This window comes from Osmia lignaria, chromosome 5 (genome assembly GCF_051020975.1).
Source record: "Osmia lignaria lignaria isolate PbOS001 chromosome 5, iyOsmLign1, whole genome shotgun sequence".
NCBI lineage: Eukaryota > Metazoa > Arthropoda > Insecta > Hymenoptera > Megachilidae > Osmia > Osmia lignaria.
In genome coordinates this window covers 3,101,388-3,122,508 of record NC_135036.1, presented here as the reverse complement: position 1 = coordinate 3,122,508, position 21,121 = coordinate 3,101,388, and the positions used below count along the sequence as shown (strand labels likewise).

The window sequence follows — 21,121 nt, the reverse complement described above, 5'->3', positions numbered from 1 at the left end:
GGCCTATGTTTTTTTAGTTCATGTGATAGTGCTTCTCAAGACGAATTTATTAAGCTTTAATGTATACACTCGATTTTAATTAGTTTTCAAGATACAACGTTTACAAATTTCCCGATTTTCAGTAGATGTGTCTCGGTTTGAGTGGCAAATTGTAAAAGCGGCCCTATTGTTGCGGTAAGTGTCATAGCGGGGGGGTCTACGCTAGGAACGGCAGACCCAAAGAATAACCGCAACAATGGGGCCGCTTTTACGACTTGCTACTCAAACCGAGACGCATCTACTGAAAATCGGGAAATTTGTAAACGTTATACATATCTTGAAAACTAATTAAAATCGAGTGTATACATTGAAGCTTAATAAATTCGTCTTGAGAAGCACTATCACATGAAGTAAAAAAAAATATATAGTTCCATTTGAAAAACGAAACTTGACCATCATATCTCTTAAACTAACAATGCAAAAGATTTTGCACTTCGGCCAAAACATAGGCTCCCTTTTACCGTGCAATTTTTTGTATCATTAATAGTAACGGAATAACGGAATTATAACACTTAAGGTGGGACACTGTATATTGTACATTGAAGCTATATAGCTTCACAGAAACCAGTAGAGTATTCAGTAATCCTTAACGTTAAAGGGCGCACCTATTATACTCTCCCATGAGATTACCATGCTTAATCAACTAATGGCACAAATGGAAATAATTAATGTCGTCAACAGAGCGATTTCATAGTTGAGAGTAAAATTACGTTAGAAGATATGACTTTATTTTCACGCGGCCTCCAAAACGTTTCCTCTGTAGGTTTTTTTTATTGTTTTTCCCATGTCAGGATGTGCAAAATATCGCGGGGAAAATTTCATTTCATGCAATTTACGGGTTAATCAGACGGCATAAACATCGGTTGAATATTTGGTCGAACATGTGCACTGACAAGCACACCTGTTACACGGTAACGTTATATTAGGCGTCTAATGTAATTAGTTAACTGCTAATCAAGTGGAGTAGGATAATTGTGAGAGTTAACTCATTTTGTGGAAAATAATTGAATAGAAGAATTGAGGGACAAAAAATGTTTATAAACATAAATATGGAATTTGTCGCTATTTCAATTGTATTTCAATTGATTTTCAGAAAATTCAGTAACCGAATTTAATTCGTCTCTGAAAGGCTGAAGTTTGCTTGTCAAAGTTTACCAATGTGCTGTCGCTGATGGATAAGTTTCTTCCTCGTCCATCTGGAACATCTCGCCAAAGTATACACCAATTTGCCTAACATATTGGTGTCCAGTGGTCATTCACCACCTTCTCATACGAACCTTCTTCTTCTTCTGTCTATAAATTCAAGGTAATTATTATTCAACATAATAAAATAATCCATTTTTTCTATTAAATTTTCTTTATTGATACTGAATTTCATTTTGTAGGTACAAAAACTTGACTAGCTAAATAACAGCACTAAAGATTCACCAATTCTCTGAAAACAACATGATCAAGGTAACAAAGATTCGGTTGAGCTAGCAAACATGTCTGCAAACGAAACTCGATCAGAGTATGCTTTCGGTATGCTGAGTGGTTCGTATTAAACTAATTAATGGATGCTACTAGGCATCAATTGTGTACTCTGCCTCTACTACTTGCCACAATACGTTCTATGTGTGTCCTGGTAAATCGATATTTCTAATTTCATCCTCTAGAGAAGATGCAATCGCTACGCACAATCGCAAGAGGGTTGCGTAACGTAGATGAAGAAAAAGAGGACGCGAAACGCAGTTTCGACGATTGCAACCATGAGACTCATTTAAATGCAGATATTTCCACGTGTATCGAGAACAGGAAGAAGATATCCAGCCAGATATATGTATACCTTAGCCTCTGGCAAATAATATTTTTCATCAAAGTTACTTCTTCTGTATTCTCCATTTCTATTATAACGGATGGATATTCTTCTGTATACTACAATATCCAGACTTTCTTTATTTTCTAGTCGAGATATGCAACAGGTTTTGTATCACGTTTCTAATGCCTTTTTTTAAATATCTTTACTAAAGATCACTTCTTCAGTATTGATCTAGAAGTGATAATAAATAATTTGTTGGAAATCTTCTAGGTGACAGGAGTTATATATATATATTTTCTAACTGGTGGATTTTGATGAATTATAAAAATTGCGCGTCGTCGTCATCATCGTTGCTATGACTCTTCATGATCTTCCTTATCCACTTCACGTAGTACTGTATCCTAGTGTATACGTCAGGAAAGCCTGGTCTGGCACATCCTGATCCGAAGGAGGTGACGCCTGCCAATTGCCAGACACCGTCTGCACGACGACACTGCAATGGTCCTCCTGAATCACCCTAACAAAACAAGGGAATAAATGATTTTTATGTTGATTTTCTAGCACAAGGATCGATCACTTCAACTAATCCCATCAATAGTTAGCCAGAATCCATTACCTAGAAATTGTATAAGTTCTAATCTAGTTGAGTGGATTCTGATGACCACCGAATGTATAAACGTCTTTTTCGGTACTTACTACACAACTTCCGGAAGAGCCATCGGTGTGACCAGCACAAAGATGGCCGCTTCGAAGTGGTACCGATTTCCCATAAGCTTGCGTGCATTTCTCAAGATCGAGCAATGGTACCGAGGCTTCTAAAAGCGATGTAGAAAGTGATTGGGAGGGTCCATAGCGACCCCAACCAGAAGCGATACACTGGCCTTTCGCAAGCTCTTCTTCTGGATCTGGTAAGCAAATCGTTCGCACCACCTTGGATAAAGGAGCTGGCCTAGCGAGTTTCATCAAAGCTGTAAATTATATTTCTTTAATATCTTTAGTTATGAGCAATAAGTGGAATGTCAATATGGATGCAAGGTAAAAGAAGATTTATGTACCAATATCGTGCATATAATTATTAAATCTTTCGTGGAGGATCACTCGTTCAACAGGTAATCTAGCCGAACCTCTTCCACCGGAATCCAACTCCCATTCTCCTACAACTGCTGTCCATAAAGCACCAATTGGCAAGTTGAAAAGTTCACTGTGACATCAATATTAAATATGTTTATCAATAGGTTGAGACAAATGCTCATTATAATTGTATATTAGCTTTCAAATTATCATCTTCTCTTTATTTTTATTAATTAATCAATTGCACTATATTTCAGATGACCTCCATTGTCTTACAACTGTTATTCATAAGGCACCAATTGATATAAGTTGAAACAAATACTAATTATAATTGTATATAAGCTTTCAAGTTATTGTCCTCTCTTTATTTTGATTAATTAGTCAACTGCACTACATTTCAGGTGACCTACTACAGCTGCTGTTTATTTGTATGTTGAAACAAATACTCATTGCAATTGTATATAAGTTTTCAAGTTATTATCTTCTCTTTATTTTTATTAATTAGTCAATTGCAGTACGTTTCAGGTAACACCTTTAAATGCTTCTCTTCGTCTCATTACGAAGCGTACACATGTTGAATGAAAAGTGAAACTCACTTATGAATGCAATGAGCGGCCGTGACGACCCAGCTAGGTTCAATGAGAACACCACCGCACCAGTGACCGATAAATCCTAGCTTCGGATGGAGCAGCTGAAGAGAAACCTGCCATGGCCAGGATCCTCTCTTACTTGGTTTACCATTGAATATTCGACCAGTTGTGGTCGCGACAATTTTTCTTCCATCGAGGGTAGAATTGACCCTGCTACTTTCCAATAGGGCCGCCCGTGGTTGCCTGTGCGATGCTGCTGGACATCCGCAGGCTGTTATTGAAAAACTCAAGTTTCCCACCTACTTGTTTTTTTCACGGATAATCGAATAACCTGTTGATTTTATAAATTAACTAATATTCTACCGATTTTATAAATAGTCTGTCAATTTATTCGTTTGATAGTAAGTCACTATTTAGGCGGGAAAAGCTTGAGACAACATCATGCAATGATTAACCCTTGAACAATGGTAACTTACCAGAATGGTTCTCCCTCGGGATCATCAGCATCGCACTGTCGACCTCCGCAAGAAGGAAAAGAACGATCGCCAGTCCAGCACGAAGATTCATTTCCACTGAACGAAACACACCATGTATACAACCCTCAGCACTTCATTTACTTCACCATATCTCACTCTTCATGTTCAACAAGGTTAAACACGTCTCAGCATCTATCAATCCAATGATTTTTCTATTCTTCATTACTATACATGAATAACTATACACACATACTGTTGTAAAGAAAGTGGAGAATTTTTCGTAGGAAAGGATGCGTCGTTCTTCTTCTTCAAGAAAATATCTCATGCGATGGAAGAAAAGACGAAGAGGAGGCTGACGAGTAATCCTCGCACTGCATCAGCCGAGTAAATCCTTCGAAGGAACCCAGAAGAAAGTGATCGTTGACGATTGCCATCGAAGAAGGGGAATACACTTATCGTTAGGATCGCAAATGAACGAATGGAAACTGGCAGCTCTTAAACAGATGAATATCGCTCTCACTAACGAAAGTTACTCTCGGCGATCGGGTATGTTTCTTCCTTACTCGATCGTCTTTCGTGCCAATTAGAAACGTTCGTCTTTTTATTGTCCCGACAATTACTAACTCGTATATTCTTTTTGCCTCTATTTTTTACCTCTCGACGTTGAACTAATTTCGTGAACGAGAGAAATTTTTTTATTGTTTAAATCGAGACGGAAATTTGGACGGCTCTCACTGTGGATGAAAGTTAAAGAAGAAAGTTTTGAATTTCTTTACAAATTACCTTTGTTAAGTTGTTCTGTAATTTTATAATGGCTAAAAAGTGGGAAAAGTAAATTGTACAAAAGTATTCAAAGGGATGTAAGTTTTACAAATTTTAACTAAAATATTTCATAAACTGTATAAAAGAATATTCATAAGATTTAGAAATTCGGTTTGCATATTAAACATATTCACAAATGATGGTTTTATTGCATTCATAATAAAAACAAGCATAAAAACAAAATGTATAATCCGTTATGAATCATTTAGCCGTAGTTTCTCGTAATTATGCATTACTGGAGCAGTAGAGGAACACATGGAACTTTTTTGTCGATCATGAATCACTTGATACACCTGTTTGATTACCATGGAACGTTAATCGTCCCCTGAAGATACGGATCCTCTTTGAGAAATGTAAACGTACGTACAAGTCGTCAATTTCACTGCTACGTTAGGATGTCAGTGATGATGAACGATATACGTGTATAGGATACTTCAGGAAAAGTGTTGTAAATGGTTTTCAAATAAGAAAGCTTTAGAATAACGGCAAACAGTCTTGCATTTCTGACGATTAGTCTGTTTCAAAAACTATTTCATGGATAATCTATTCTTTTAAATATTTTCACAGATATGAATTTAAAGGATTGCAATCTAAGAAATTATGGACTGGTGTTTTGAAAGGTCTTGTACAACTGCTCTTATCCAGGCCATTCCATCGCAAAGAAAGTGAGGAGGAATGCAAGGTATCGTCGATATAATTATAGTCAAGTTTAATATGTTCAATACACTTCTTTTTATTCATCATGGCACTGAAATAAATTTTTTAATTGCCAGGAGGAAAGAGAGTAAACCTTTTCTAAACATAAATGTTTATTTTTAATATAAATGAACAAAATTATTGATCAAAAACGTTGAAAGCTGAGTTTTAGTGACTGATTAAAACAAAGTCTCTTTTTTTTTGGGTTTAAATGTTACTCCATTGTTACTGTTATAACCGTGGGCGTTGAAGTATAAGATAGACAAGCAGTGTAAATTCTTGTCTCATGATCCAAGGGCTACATACATAGCTCCCTTATTATTTTCATCTATACATATACATATAAATAAAATTGAAGTGTCTGTCTGTGATTTCGATATAATGGATTTTTTTAACTCATATATGGTTTTTCGCACCTTGCTAAAACCCAAACACGTTTTTGCAAAATTTTTGTCTGTCTATCTGTCTGTTTAAGGGGATAGACACGGGTAATGCAGCGAGGTGACATTACCGACAAAAATGGGCCTAAAAAGGGGTCCGGGATTTTTTGTTTTTCGTCCTTATATGAGAATATTTGAGGCTCGGTGAGGGCTCATTCGAAAGAGAAAGGTTCAATGCAGCGCGCTCTAGTCATGATTCAACGAGATTTTGTTAATATCTAATAATATGAGTGTCCAAAGTACTAGCAAAAATACGATAAAATACACCTGCAGAATCCAAGTATTTTTAGATCACTAAAAGAGTCTTGTGATTCAAACGATGACCAGAGCGCGCTGCATTGAACCTTTCTCTTTCGAATGAGCCCTCACCCAGCCTCAAATATTCTCATATAAGGACGAAAAGCGAAAAATCCCGGACTCCTTTTTAGGCCCATTTTTGCCGGTAATGTCACCTCGCTGCATTACCCGTGTCCTAAACCGATTTTAACGAGACTTTCATTGACAGATTCAGAATTTATAGAGTAATAATTTAGACTTCTTTTTATTCTGGAAATATTCAGAATTCTCGTGTAAATTTAGAAAAACTGTAAAAATCAGGCGCTAATGAGGCAACTTTTTTATAGTCCGTTTATGCAGTTCACGCACTTACACATATATATTATACTGAATTTAATTGTGAAAATCGAAGAGAGAGGCGATCAATCACAAAATTAAACAAACTTATGTTTATTTATACCACCGACGAGATACTGTTAAAGACTGCCAACCCCTGTGTTAAAGTTCGGTACGCCAAGTGGGCCCAGTGGGCCTGAGGTACGATCGGTAAATAGGAATGATGGATAATGTAGAATAGTGATATTACCCATTGTACCGCCGAAAAAAAACTGTTATACCACCAATGAGATGATTTAGCTTTGCCACAGTACAATAATTATCTCGTCGGTGCTATAGACAAAGTTCTCGATTTGTCTATAGACAGTCGCACGATTTTGTCTACGAGTGTAGACAAGGCTTTATGGGAGTTATATCTATCGAAGTAAAGTTGGCACGGAATATTAATATTTCTTAACAATTTATATGTTAAAAAATTGCTCCCCATTTGCTCCCTCGGAATTTAAAATTGCTCCAGTCGCAAACATTATATTTAATGAGATATTCGCAAATAAAATAGCAGAAATTTGTTATCTTCCAAATAGATAGTAAATGATTTTATTACAAAGATATTATGGCACCAAAAAATTGCTCCTGATTTGTTTTATAAGATTCAGTGGTCAGATATATCATTGAAAATAAATGTTGCTGTCTATCTGCTGGTAAATTATGACGTCATAAACGACCGTTGAATATATCCACCGAGTAAAAGTAAATGTCAGCGACATCTGTCGCTTATACATATGTACATATAATTTTTAACGTTGAAATATTTAAAAAAGGAAATAATATTGTAGATATGCAGATGTTTTCATTATTTTTGATTTGACCAACATTTTCATTTTAACAAATTTTTTATTTTACATTTTTCGATGCGTTCAGTTTTGCATTCTTTTGTTACGTTACATCGTCGTCGTCGTTGTTACACATCAATACGACGACGTAACGTAAAATTTATCCTTAGAAAAGATAGAAATTTTATTTAATATGTTATATGTTAGTAGTAGTAGTAGTAGTAGTAGTAGTAGTAGTAGTAGTATCGCTGCTACTAGTTCTAGCCGCGTGTGGCAAATCTAAACGCGTTCGCGTCCCTGTTCGTACGCTGTATTGTTTCGTCATCATTATTTGTCTCGTGAAATAAAGTGTAATTTACATTAACAAAGTTTTGTGAAAAAGATCATTTATTTTCACCTAACATAACTCGTCTTTGCCCGGAACTCAGAATCCGCGGCAAAGTACAGTAAAACCTGGATAAATGCAACTAAGATTGGGACCCAGTGGTTGCATTTATCCAAGCGAGGTGTCGAATCTCGGATTACACACGACGACCAGCCAAGCGTGAACGTAGAAAGGGACAGACAGTGGCGGAAAGAGAGAGGTCCGATGATGAAAGGAAAGAGCCGAAACGTATCGGTGTGACTAATACTAATTCAACTATAAAACTTTTTTATTTTTGACTTTTTTTTACTGAAACTTTTACTAACGCGTTGGTGAAATTTTTCTGACTAAAATGGTACCAAACACGATATAGTTTCAATTATAATTACTTGCTAAAATTGATGTTAAAGGTTGGCGAAAAGCAACAAAGATCGAAATCAAAACCAGTCGCGGTGTCGGCTCTGGTTTCAAAGGTTTCATTTATCCAGGCAAGGTAGCGATTCTGGGCATTTAATGTTGCATTTATCCAAGCGAGGTGTCGATTCTGTGTCCGTACACATCTTTTATATTCAGCCGACATCATTTATATTCAGTCGTGGTGTCAATTCTATGTTGTTTATTCTATTACTATTGTTTATAAACATAATTCAAACTATATCGTGTTTGGTATCATTTTAATCAGAAAAATCTCACAAATGCGTTAGTAAAAGTTTCATTAAGAAAAAGTTAAAAATAAAAAAGTTTTATCGTTCAATTAGTATTAGTCACACCGATATTACGGTCGGATCATATTACACGGTTTTCTCGTCGAGCGGCTCGGTTCGTCTAGGGGGATCCCCCCAAGTGGAGGGGATAGCGATGTTGCACTTATCCAAGCATTCTTTCGTTGCATTTATCCAGGTTTTATTGTACTTACGTTCCGCACTCTGCGCTGAGTAGTTCCGACATTCCGGCTTCCAATCAGCGATCGGGCCAAAACAATCATATAATACATTACATTACATTATATTTATTATACTCACTGTATTGTATTATGATTTCTAAATATGTAAATGTATTTTCAAAGCTATGTATATCTGTGCACCGATGAACAAAAGTCTCATGAGAAGGCCGCAAATCTGATTGGTCAGAATGGAAGGGAGACGCCTTATTTCACACACATTTTTGGTAAAACGATCACGCACACTAATTCAGACCATATGACGAAGAAAGTCGATGAGACATATCGAGACTGAGTGAAATACTGCGAGGCGAGCATTAGCGTAGACATACAGTAAATCGGAAAAGTAGTGGTATATGCTTTAAAACAGAATAATTTTTTCGAAATTTAACTAAACCACTTGGGTTTTTTTTAAGTACGAAATGATATATTAAATATATTAAATAAAGTACGAAATGATTAACGGTAGGTTATAACGGTAGGTCAGAAAACCCGACCCTCGTAAATACAGAAATCCTGCGCCTATGAAGCGTACGACGTCACAACCCAAACGTTGACGTTGCGAAAGCGTCAAATGGTGGGGAACTGGCGGAGCGAACGAGGTTCCCCCTTTGCCCCTGAGCCCCCCGCGAGACTTTTGTTCATCGGTGGATAGTATGTAAATACTTAAATATACATACATATAATTTTTAACGTTAAGGCTCAAACGGAATATTAACATTTCTTAATAATTTCTAGCACAAACAATTGCTTTTAATTTGCTCTTTCCGAATCTAAGATTGCTCCCATTGCAAATCTTATATTCGATTAGATATTCATAAATCAACGATATAAGATTTATTTTTTCATAGATAGGTAGTAAATGATCTTTTCATAAAAATATTATGGTATCATAACATTGCTCCTGATTTCTTTTATAATATCCAATGGTCAGATATTTTAATAGCAAATTATTAACAAGGAGCAATTGAAATAATGTTGTTGCATACATTGTATAGGTAGGCTATGACGTCATACATGACAGTCGGGTTTGGCTCCACCTATAGGTACTTACTTACATACAAGCGATAGATGTTGCTGACATTTACTTTCACTCGGTGGAAATACTCAAGGGTCATTCAGGGTCATTTATGACATAATTTACCGGCAGATACGCAACAACATTTATTTTCAATTGCTCTTTGTTAATAAATTGTTATTGATATATCTGACCATTGAATCTTATAAAACAAATCGGGAGCAATTTTTTGGTGCCATAATATCTTTGTAAAAAGATCATTTACTATCTATTTTGCAGATAACAAATTTCTGCTTTTTTATTTGCGAATATCTCATTAAATATAATGTTTGCGACTGGAGCAATTTTAGATTCCAAGGGAGCAATTTTTTAAGACATAAATTGTTAAGAAATATTAATATTCCGCGCCAACTTTACTTCGGTCAGAGGATGGCAGTCTTTTTAGATGGCAGAGGTGTTACAAGACAGGTATAAAGTTATCATAAAAGGAAAAGATACACTTCAATAAATATACTTAATTTAAAAAATTATTTTTTCCTTTATTTACAATATTTTTGTATGTAACAACTCATAAAGAAATAAAAATTTATAATTATCTATTTTGATTTAAAGTATTATTACTTGAGCTACTTGCATCCGTCTTTGTATCCTCAGTTGATGCTACGTTTTCCTGTTGTGAATCAGGAGATTCAGTGTTTTGCCCTGCAGACGAATGTGATCCAGATATTTTCATTTTTTCTAACTGTATTGCAGTTGCGTTTGTTTCTGTATTTTCAGATGCCGATGACACTTCATTCGAACTTTCTGGTAACATCAGTGATTGTACAGTAGAAACGGTAACTGATGAAGTGACCGACGAAGAATCTTTTAGATTTTTTGGAATTGGTAATAAAGGAGCTAATGGTTCTAATATACTCTTACTATTTAAATATGTTATTCCCTGTAAGAAATGTACGTAATATCTATATATTATAACTATTTTTATATATAATGTATTGTATATCAAACGTTTTGTATACCTCTTTTTGTAATAAATTCTCTGTAATGCCTAAGTGAACTGCAATTTGACTTGGTGGAAAAATAGCATGAATGCAATACTGTACGTAAGGAATTAGTTGGTCACTTAAACTTTCTGTAAATCTAAGCATATTCTCTCTTTCCGAAGCTGTAAAAGCCTATGAAGTACATATGTTATATTAAGTATGAAACCATTTAATCAAAGAAATTAAAAAAGATATATAAAAGGACCTTACTTGCTGTTCTTGTTTATAAAAAAGTAATATTGATTTTGTCACAGTGTGTAAAGACTCCTGTAAAATATTTGTACAAAAAACAGAAAGTGCCACTGGTGGACAAAGTCGTATTTCATTAAAAGCTAATATAAGACCATTACAATATTCAGCTAATGGATAGAATTCTACCAACTGTTCTGGTGGATTCTCCTGAAAAAAAAACAATTTTTATTCAAATAAATTTTTTTAAATACGCGTACAAAACAAAAATGTACAATATAATCATTTACTTACTGATTTAATTGCAGTAGTCATTTTAACATTAGTCTTTTGTGATTTATTAATTAACGTAAATGATTCCATATCTTTTTCAAATTTTTTGGTTGTTTTATGAACATTACACTCGAATTTTTCTCCAATAACACGTACAAATATATCAGACATTCGCCCAGTAAAATCAGCACCTACTCTACCAAATGATAAACCAAAATATGTACATTGGCCCAAAATGGAATCTATAGATGTCACACCAGGTAAATCTTGTTCTAAAGTTATTAAAAACTGAGATATCTAAAAAAGAATAAATATATTTTATTCTTTTAAAAGTATATTATGTTAGAAAGTTTATATATTCCACGTACCTTTTCTTCAAGCCAATGATAAAATATAGCACATTCATTTACTGTTGGATCTCTTCCTGGTATTATAAGTTCATCATCATTAAACATAGCTCTATACTGTGTTATTGTATTAAACAAATGTATCCTGGATAGTTCTATTGTTTTTGTAACATGAAGATTAGCTAAAAAAAATCCCATTAACTACTAATAACTTGTACATACAACAGATTAGTGTAATGTAAAATTAACTTACGATCATCTTTAGGTATAGCAGTTAAAAGATTTTGAAGCCAACTATCACGTGCTTGTAGAAATTTGATCCTTAATTCTGATTCCGTAAAGGCATCCATTGATCTTAGTAATCCTACAAGTTGTAAACATCTCGGAAGTGGTAAATCTTCTCTCAATGATCTAACAACTTGTCCTACCATGCCTGACCAACTGTTTTCAATTTCTGCCACTATGGACTATATTGTTAATAAACAAAGTGAAGTACATTTTATGCTGCACATTTTGTTTTATAGCAAATCCTACCGATATGATTGGGATATCGCCATGCTTAGTTCCTAATTGACGTGCATATTGAGACAATTCCAATGCTTCATTGTACTGATTACTTCTTAAACAGGATTCCATTAATTGAGGCATTTCAAGCACTTCAAGCAACTCTGCATTTCTTGTTAATGTTAAACTATTTATTCTTCTATGTGTATTTATATCTTTTGAAGTATCACAAAATGATTGGCACCTCTCCACGAATTTGGGTATTTTTTGTACAAGTCCATTAAGTCGATTTTCAGTCTCATTAAACTTGAAACATATATTTTTATATTAATAAATAGACTAATGAGATTATTAAAATCATTGATATGTATTTTGTTACTACTTGTTTAAATATTTCCCTGGAACTTTCTGCAGTTTGAATAAAGGTTTTATAATTTGAAAATGCAAGTTCTTGTGTAGTTTGTAACACTAAAGTTTTTTCATCCTCCAAATGGTCAGGTTCTTTATCTAGAAAATGCAAATATTAATTTATTAAATGAAATAAAATCTTGAAGGATAATAAACTGACTTACTGAGTTGATCAACGTCATAACCACCAAGCTTTGATAAGTATTGGTAAAAATCTGGACTTTCTTTCCATGATTCTATTGAAAATAAATATATACATGTATAATTGTAATCAAACATCATTTTAAAACTTAGATGAAATAAACAATTTATTATATTTAGTAATACTGACACATTGGAATGTCATATTGATCATAACAGTATTTGAACATCTTACCTGGTATACCGTCAGGAAAAACGAGATTTATAACATTCTCAGTTTCAATGTCCATTTTTTAATTAAATTAAACATTTATGTAGTTTTTCGTAATATTTAAATCGTTTCCACGTATTTTATATCATACTTACATACGTGTACAAAAATTGCCACAATACCTTGATTTACTATAGAGTATCATATATATTATAGTACAAATGTTGGTTGTTTATGCGTATTATTATTCCTAGCAATATTGATTTTTGTACAAAATAAAATCATTATAATTTTATGTATCAAGTATTCTGAAAATATTACATCTGTATTCATACGAAACGACCAAGTATACTTTGCAATACTCTGTTCTGCGAGAGTATATTGGAAACACTAATACTAATATACTATATACAATGTATGTATGTATGTATGCACAGTATCGAATAAAGTAGGCTTCCCTAGGAAAAAGGGCGATGTAGGAGAAGAAGAAATTCTCCAAATTCCAATTTTAACAATATTGATATTAAAAATAATTTAGAAACAAAATCATATAATTTTCAATTATTAAATATTATAAAATTGAGTATACAATTAAAAAGTATCGAAAGCAAAGTAAATGTTAATTCAAATCATCCCGCGTAAACAATTATACACAAATGGTCGGAGCAGTAGACCACTTGCCGCCTTTACTACTTGCTACTCGACCGAGATGTCTCCGTTGAAAATCGGTAAGTAAACGTTATATCTTGAAAACTAATTAAGATCGGATGTAAACATTAAAGCTTGAGGCTGAACTTTTCTTCAGGGGCCCAAAAATTACTGCCTTTTTGTTATCTTCTTGAAGTATTTAACGAGTGGAATGTAAAAATCCAAGTTTTAAGGCGCGGAATCCACCAGTTCAGAAGTTATGCATGTGTAAAACTGAGCGTTTTTAGCTCATTCAAGTCATTTCGACGCCATATTGACTTGTAGAGCACATCCGGTATACCTAAGGTTAGTTTTTTTTTTTTATAAACAATATCCCCTCGGATTTGATAGGAACTGTTGTACCTGTGGCGTAGGTTCTGCCGTAAAAATGAAATTGATTTGATGGAATCAATGATAAAAGTCATCAGAAGATACTATGCTTTATAAATAAGGTAAGCGGAAGTCGAGAGTATTTTTAATACTCATTTCTACAGACCAATCATATTACAGATAGAAGTCAATATGGCGTCGAAATAACCTGTAAAATACGCTAAAAACGCTCAGTTTTACACTCGGTGGATTCCACGTCTCAAAATTTAGATTTTTAGATTTCACTCGTTAAATATTTAGGGGGCCGCGCGAGATGCGGTTGCGCGGGCATCACAGCGACGTCATGGAGCAGTATTTGTAGGATGTCGTAAGGTGGTTTACCGTCCTTATTGGTTAATTGCAATAACGATAGTTTTTAACGATAACAAGTTCCATACATTTTTGCAAGTGGGATCATCGCGGAAATATCTTTTATTAAATGCGAAAGGTTTCATCGCAATCGGTACATGCCTTGCAGAGTATATACATATGTATATAGAAACTGTAGAGAATCGGCGATTGCATGTTGACTCATTCACCGGTACAGACACGTAGGAATACGTAGAATTCAATGTAGTAGCAACAATAGTTTTTCACGAATATCTCGGAAACTAAAACTTTTCGTTATTATGCATAATGAAAAAGTTGTTCAGAATCATGCCCCCAACAACATATTTTAGGTCATTGAAATCGTCCAATCTTGAGATTAAAAACTTCCTGTATTTTGCAATAACAATGAAAAAACGAAAAATTTTTTTTTAATGGGACCAACCGGAAGACATATTCTACAAGATGCAAAAGGTTTCGTTCCGATTGGTCCATCCATCTCGGAGTAATCGGTGAACACACACAGAAAATAAAAAAATAAAAAAAAAAAAACATATATTGATCGAATTGAGTAACCTCCTCCTTTTCGAAGTCGGTTAAAAATAGCGATGAAGGTGAAGGACGCGTGCCTTTTAAACTTCCGGTCGCGTACAACAGAGTAGAATGGGGGTGCATCGAGACGAGGGCGTCAGGCCCAGAGCACCCTAGAAAAGAGGGCGCGGTTGAAGAATTTGCTTCCTCTTGGTACCGATAGATGGCGCAAGAATCGAAGGCGTGTGGGGAGCTCAGTTCGTCAATAAGAAAGAGAGGAGCAATAATTAAACTATTCCACTGATTGCACAAGAACTTGTCTCTTTATTCCACAATATTTATACGAGTGTATCACGTCTTACTTCTTTGGCATTTCTTCTTGGAATGGGAAATCACCTTCGCCTTTTAGCGCGTCTTCTACCAACTAGGGTTACCAACTAAAAATAGCGTCGAGGCCGAACTCCGAATTCCGCGTTGGTAAAACAGTCAACGTTTCGTCGAAAATTAGGCCGAACAGAAACTGATTTCAGCGCCACCTCAGTTATCGCATCCAACTAACGGCGTACTATTCTACATCACTCTTCGCATACACCTAAATGACACACGGATGCTACGATAGTTACATACAGTAAAAGCTGGATATATGCAACAAACATTGGGACCCAGACGTTGCATATATCCAGTCGAATCTCGGGTTACACGCGACGAGCAGCCAAGCGTGAACATAGAAGAGGACAGACAGTGGCGTAAAGAGAGGGGTCCGATGATCAAAGGAAAGAGCCGAAACGTATCGGTGTGACTAATACTAATTCAACTATAAAACTTTTTTATTTTTTACTTTTTTTTACTGAAACTTTTACTAACGCATTAGTAAGAGGATTGGAAATGAAAACCGGTTGCGGTGTCGGCTCGGGTATCAAACGTTGTATATATCCAGCCGAGGTGTCGATTCTGGGCATTTAAACGTTGCATATATCCAACCGAGGTGTCGATTCTGGGCATTTAATGTTTCATATATCTAGCCGAGGTGTCGATTCTGGGCATTTAAACGTTGCATATATCCAGTCGAGGTGTCGATTCTGTACACATCGTTTGTATTCAGCCGCGATACCTATTCTAAGTTCGTACACAACATGCGACGTGTTGCATGTTGCATGTTGCGTGTTTGATGTATCTTTGGTGTACAGTTTTATTATTATTTTAATAAAGAAATATAATTCAAATCATATCGTGTTTGGTACCATTTTAATCAGAAAAATCTCACAAATGCGTTAGTACAGGGAAAAAAGCAATTTTTATTCAGTTGTCCTGATTTGCAATTGTCTCCTTCATCCTCTGGCATTGAAACGCGTCGTTTAAAATCCGAGCCGTGAGAATTTCCGAATCGCATCCCTTGCTGTATTTTCTCTTGTTGAGTTTCCTTTTAAAGTGTGTTTAGTGTTCACATGAACTTTTGAGTTATACCTGTTTTGTGTTTCATTTAAACTGTTTAATTCCAAGTTAGTTGTGTTACGCGTTTGTACGCCTTCCCCTTTTCGGCTGTAATATCTTTGGTTGATCTTGTTGTTGTTAAATATTATTGTGTTGTATTAACTCTAAAAGCTTGATTTTAATTCATTGATCTGTTCCGAGATCTTTGCGATTTAGTCAAGTACGATCATATGCGTGAAGTGAGGTGAAGGTAAGAAGAGCACGCAATTACCAACAGTGGATTCATACCGAACAGTTTAATGTAAATTCGGCCGTCCGAGGACAAGCGCGAACATGCCACCTCACCCGTTTGGGTATATGCACTTAACTATCCACTCCCCAGCAACCATCACCACCCAGGTGGCGGGGAGTGGAAAAACTGTCAACTCATGTGTTTCAAATCATCGTATTCAGGTACGGAAGACCCAACGCTAGACTTTTTGTCGGCGTGTAAAGCCGAGTATCCACCTGTATCCAACGCCCGTATCGTATCACCGTTCCGAACCTTTTGAATAGGCAGGCGTTGCCTCGTTCCATGCCACGGCAGGCTACGGCTCGGACAATAGTTCTTCGTTTCTTGAAAGAAACTCCTATAGGCGAGAAGTTTCGATTTGCTGCATGCTGTTTCTTTACTATAGGAGTCCGTCGCTTACAATTAGTACTGTACAACTTTTATTACATCTGCAAGTTAAAAGAGGAATTTTGGGAATCGGTTTATGACTTACAGAAATAAAATTAATACTGTACAACTTCCCCCAAGCATCTCTACATTCTGCCCCATATATGACTGCTCTGTCACCTCATCTTCTACCGCCTCTGGACTTACGATTTGTACTTCATCTTCCATCTGAAAACAAGTATTGTTTCTAATTTGTTGCTAATAAAGTATGCTTTTATGAATTGTGGAAAAAATGAAAAAATAATTGAAGGTTTGCGTACCGTACTTAATGTCCTCCTAGATTTATTTTTATCCCATAGGAATTGCATACTTTCGAATGCAAACCATTGGCTTTTATATACTTCTTGTGTTCCTACAAACAAAATAACGATAGAAAGTTAAATTGAGCCGCACTGTTTTCTGATGTGTAATACTGTATAAAGTACCAAATATTTCTAACTTTCAATTCATGAATGTGTGATAAAAAGTACTTACCCTTTCCGGTGCCAACACTTCTTTTTATTTTCAACTTTTCCCTCCTCAAACCTGCGAGGAGGTATTCTATTTTTTTTTTACATATTGCTTTAGGTTTTTCTATTTCTGCGCTTAATTCCTCCCACGCATCTTCTTTTTTTAATTTATTAAAATAATCGCAGTTTTTGGGGTCCCACAACACACTCTTGGATCGGTACACTTCAATTAAGGTGAGAATTTCTGCCTTACTAAAATCCATGGTGACTGCAGTGTAAACGGCAACTAATCTTTCTCCGTATTGATGAGAAATATATAACTTCCTAATCGTGGTGGGGGTTTCGGTGTAGAAACTTCCACTTCCTGTATTGGTTAAAATTCGTCGTCGGGGGTAAATTTGTAATTTTTCTGATTGGTTGCGTTTTGCAAACGCGAAGGTACCTCCTAGTCCGCGTGGAGGTACCGAATTTGCATGGTACACAGGTAGTACCAGTCCAATGAAAGCAACAAGGGTAATAAACGATGACCTCTTCGAGTAATAAACGGATTAAGTAAACTCGAAACCCTGTCATAATAACATATTTTTTCCCTATTTTATGTTTCTAAGTTATAAACCGATTCCTAAATTTACTCCTTTAACTTTCAGATGTAATAAAAATCATTTCCAATTTTCCAAACAGCAGGGGTTCCATTATGCGGCACGGCTTTTGTCTTGCGTAGCAAGAGAATCACACTGTAGGAAATACTATTATAAATAAGAATTGTCCAAACCATATCGTATTTGGTATCATTTTAATCAGAAAAACGTCACAAATATCTTGGTAACAGTTTTATAAGAAAAAAATGAAAAATAACAAAGTTCAGTCGTTGCATTAGTATTATCTCACTGATATATCCGATTCCAGATTCCAGATCTCGTGCCTCAAGAGTCATGTTTACACTTGACATAGCATTTCGGGCCTTCGCCTGGGTATGTTGCTTTTACGTTTCAAGTGGTCTCCGAACCTATCCTTTGAACGGCAAAAAACCGACAATTTTCGGATCGGCCCGTTCCTTCACCTCCGTATCACAGCCCAATAGAACTTCGGATACTCGGCAACGGAAAAATCTCTACAAAATTAACATTGTCCTTTTTCAATAATGACACAGCTGATTATTAACATTGCTGTTTTATGAACAGCGTATCGCCGAAGATAATTGATCTGTTTCAATACATTTAAACGATAAAATTTGTCTAAATTAAATTAGATTAAGTTCATAAATAATTTCATCGATTTTGAAATGAATCCAATAATACCGCAAGATTTCAAATAAATTGAAACCCAAGTAACGGCACGAAACGCTATGTCAAGTGTAAACGCATGAACCTTTCCTTCGATGGAACGGCAAAGAACCAAGAAATTTTTCGGATGGGTCCGTTGCCTCCGTTCCTTTGGAACGGCACACAGCGAAACGAAACTCCTCGCCTGTAGTGGCCCAGTCCTATTGCCTAACCGTTTTTATCAAGAAACGAAGAAATGTTGTCCGAGCCACAGCATGCCGTTGCATGCAACGGGGCAACGCCTGCCTATTCAAAAGGGTTCGGAACGGTGATACGATACGGGCGTTGGATACAGGTGGATACTCGGCTTAAGGAGTTTTGCTCTAGGACGCATTTACTTTATCAAGCTAACCTGAGTGGTCCCAGTTACACGCACCAGGCGCTTAACGTCCACAGCCAGAGCCCCGTTTGCCACAGGTAAACCGGTGCCCGGACCACACCACCGACGAGATACTGTTAAAGACTGCCAACCCCTGTGTTAAAGTGCGGCACGCCAAATGGGCCCAGTGGGCCTGGGGTGCGATCGGTAAATAGGAATGATGGATAATGTAGAATAGTGATATTACCCATTGTACCGCCGAAAAAAACTGTTGTACCACCAACGAGATGATTTGGCTTTGTCACAGTACAATAATGATATCGTCGGTGCTGCTTGGAAAACAATTATATTTTACCTTATAATTGGATTACATTTTTATTATAATACAATAATACAATTATTGTAATAATCGATATTAAATAAATATATGAAAAATAAGAATATTTGGTCCCTAACATTGTGAGAAAAAAATAGAAGAATTGAATAAAAAATAATTCGAAAATTATTGTTATATTTATAAAATAATGGTTCTTAAACCAAAAATATCATTTAACTGTTAACAGAGATTCGTCTCTTAGCATACTGTTAACAGGTGGGCATTTTTACCTTTTTCACAGGTAGCGGAAGTGGGCATTTTTAACAGAGAATGACATACTAAGCGCTTAATATATTCCCTTATTCTGCCATGTGGTGAACAGAGTCGAACGTCCCAAACGTTTGTAAGTTCGCGTCCTTGCATACCCCGCGCTGACACTGGCGCACTCAAGGGGGAGCTAAGGGGCTCTAGCATCCCCCAAAGAAAAAGGAAGGAGAACAACAGAAAATTTTCCAAAATCTGTTCCTAATTAAATTAGTGTTACTGTTTATGTCACATATTAATAACACTGTTTTTTGTATTAAAAATAGTTTTATTCGTTCAGCTTAGCTCCCTCCAAGAACAAATTCTGAATGCGTCATTGCCCGCACATACCCCATCATGACCCATCATTGACTGTCCTTTCTTTTTCAAAGTTTTATGGCAAGACTTTATAACAGAAAACAGACCCCGAATATTCTGAAAGGTCGCAGACTGTGTCAAGCAGTGGACAAATTTGTATGTACTATTGTGGTAATTTTAGATATTTATTTTTTCGTGGTATACAAATCTAACACTGAAAATACCGCGACTTAGTTACTTTTACAATTTTTGCTATCAATCGCACCGTGTGTTGCTCGACTCACAATCAAACATGGAATAAAGTTAAAAATAAAAATGTTTTATCGTTGAATTACTATTAGTCACACCGATATTACGATTCGGATCATATTACACGGCTTCCTGGTGGAGCGTCTCGGTTCGCCTAGGGCAGGCCTGTCCAAGTAGGGGAATCCACTCCTGGAACACATGTTTTGGGTCCCCTTCCAACGCTGCTCCTTCAAGTAAGATGGGACGGTTCCGACTACCAAAGACGGTAGGAAAGACGGAGAGACAGTAGTCGGAACCGTCCCACCTTACTTGAAGGAGCAGCATTGGAAGGGGACCAAAAACATGTGTTCCAGGAGTAATTTCTCCTACTTGGACAGGCCTGACCACAGCCGACTCTAGTACTAGCCATGCTGAACAACGTGGCAACACCGCCCACGTGACAATCGGGAGTCCTATTTTCAAAAACAGAGTCCTGTGCTCGGAATTGTAATTAACGTCTCTTTTAATTAAAAGCTGTAGTAATATACACTATTTTGTGTTAATTATGTATAAACAATACATAAACGTTGCAACTATGGCAAGTAGAAATGATGTGGTAGTATAAAATTGTTATAAATGTGATATATATTTTGTGTACTCTCGAAGTAGTTTGGTGTTGTGAAGCATGATATTTGAAATATTTACAGTGGTTTCAAGAAAAAGGTATGAAGCAAAATGAAACCATCTTTGAATCAAATTGAAACATTTAAGAATTGATGAACGTGTATATAAGTTAATAAAAACCTTGAAACAAGCGAAATTATTGGAACGAAACCAAAGAGGTTATGTAAAGTCCAGAGAGTAGTCGGGAGTCTGACGACGTTGATTGGCTGAGAGTCTGGGAGTCCGGGAGGCAGATAGAGTAGGGTAGGTGTTGATATATTCAGACCGGACTCCCGCGGTGTTGCCATTTTTACTTCAGCACGGC

The 21,121-nt window shown here is 36.0% G+C and overlaps 2 protein-coding genes and 2 long non-coding RNA genes across 4 annotated transcripts; 2 read left to right on the top strand and 2 right to left on the bottom strand.

Annotated features, from left to right (window-relative positions):
- Positions 1–1,150: 1,150 nt before the first annotated feature.
- Positions 1,151–5,473, top strand: LOC117609884 (uncharacterized). Its single transcript, XR_013062201.1, has 3 exons — positions 1,151–1,345; positions 1,425–4,520; positions 5,006–5,473. It is a non-coding gene; the product is annotated as an uncharacterized LOC117609884 (long non-coding RNA).
- Positions 1,983–4,104, bottom strand: LOC117609867 (chymotrypsinogen A). The gene is made up of 6 exons (XM_076688336.1): positions 3,975–4,104; positions 3,505–3,751; positions 2,893–3,038; positions 2,534–2,805; positions 2,140–2,354; positions 1,983–2,068 (listed from the first exon to the last, which is right to left on the bottom strand). The coding sequence occupies exons 1-5, from the start codon at positions 4,063–4,065 to the stop codon at positions 2,157–2,159; spliced, it is 954 nt and encodes a 317-aa protein (XP_076544451.1). The 5' UTR covers positions 4,066–4,104; the 3' UTR covers positions 1,983–2,068; positions 2,140–2,156.
- Positions 5,474–10,243: 4,770 nt separating the features above from the next.
- Positions 10,244–13,499, bottom strand: Cog8 (conserved oligomeric Golgi complex subunit 8). The gene is made up of 10 exons (XM_034336566.2): positions 12,840–13,499; positions 12,628–12,699; positions 12,438–12,562; positions 12,086–12,361; positions 11,805–12,018; positions 11,573–11,733; positions 11,226–11,501; positions 10,953–11,141; positions 10,719–10,874; positions 10,244–10,639 (listed from the first exon to the last, which is right to left on the bottom strand). Exons 1-10 carry the CDS (start codon positions 12,892–12,894, stop codon positions 10,292–10,294), a joined length of 1,872 nt encoding a protein of 623 aa, XP_034192457.1. The 5' UTR covers positions 12,895–13,499; the 3' UTR covers positions 10,244–10,291.
- A 352-nt stretch (positions 13,500–13,851) lies between these two features.
- LOC143305306 (uncharacterized) lies at positions 13,852–14,750 on the top strand. Its single transcript, XR_013062177.1, has 2 exons — positions 13,852–13,954; positions 14,013–14,750. It is a non-coding gene; the product is annotated as an uncharacterized LOC143305306 (long non-coding RNA).
- The last annotated feature ends 6,371 nt before the right edge of the window (positions 14,751–21,121 follow it).

What these genes read in the sequence shown, in the direction of transcription:
- LOC117609867 (XM_076688336.1), bottom strand. Translation starts at nt 4,065, where the DNA reads ATGAATCTTCGTGCTGGACTGGCGATCGTTCTTTTCCTTCTTGCGGAG. An exon ending in GCCGCTCATTGCATTCATAA is followed by an intron (nt 3,039 to 3,504) that starts GTGAGTTTCACT and finishes TTGATGTCACAG; the next exon opens with TGAACTTTTCAACTTGCCAA. An exon ending in TAATTATATGCACGATATTG is followed by an intron (nt 2,806 to 2,892) that starts GTACATAAATCT and finishes TATAATTTACAG; the next exon opens with CTTTGATGAAACTCGCTAGG.
- Cog8 (XM_034336566.2), bottom strand. Translation starts at nt 12,894, where the DNA reads ATGGACATTGAAACTGAGAATGTTATAAATCTCGTTTTTCCTGACGGT. An exon ending in TTATGACGTTGATCAACTCA is followed by an intron (nt 12,563 to 12,627) that starts GTAAGTCAGTTT and finishes TGCATTTTCTAG; the next exon opens with ATAAAGAACCTGACCATTTG. An exon ending in TTTATAAACAAGAACAGCAA is followed by an intron (nt 10,875 to 10,952) that starts GTAAGGTCCTTT and finishes TGTACTTCATAG; the next exon opens with GCTTTTACAGCTTCGGAAAG.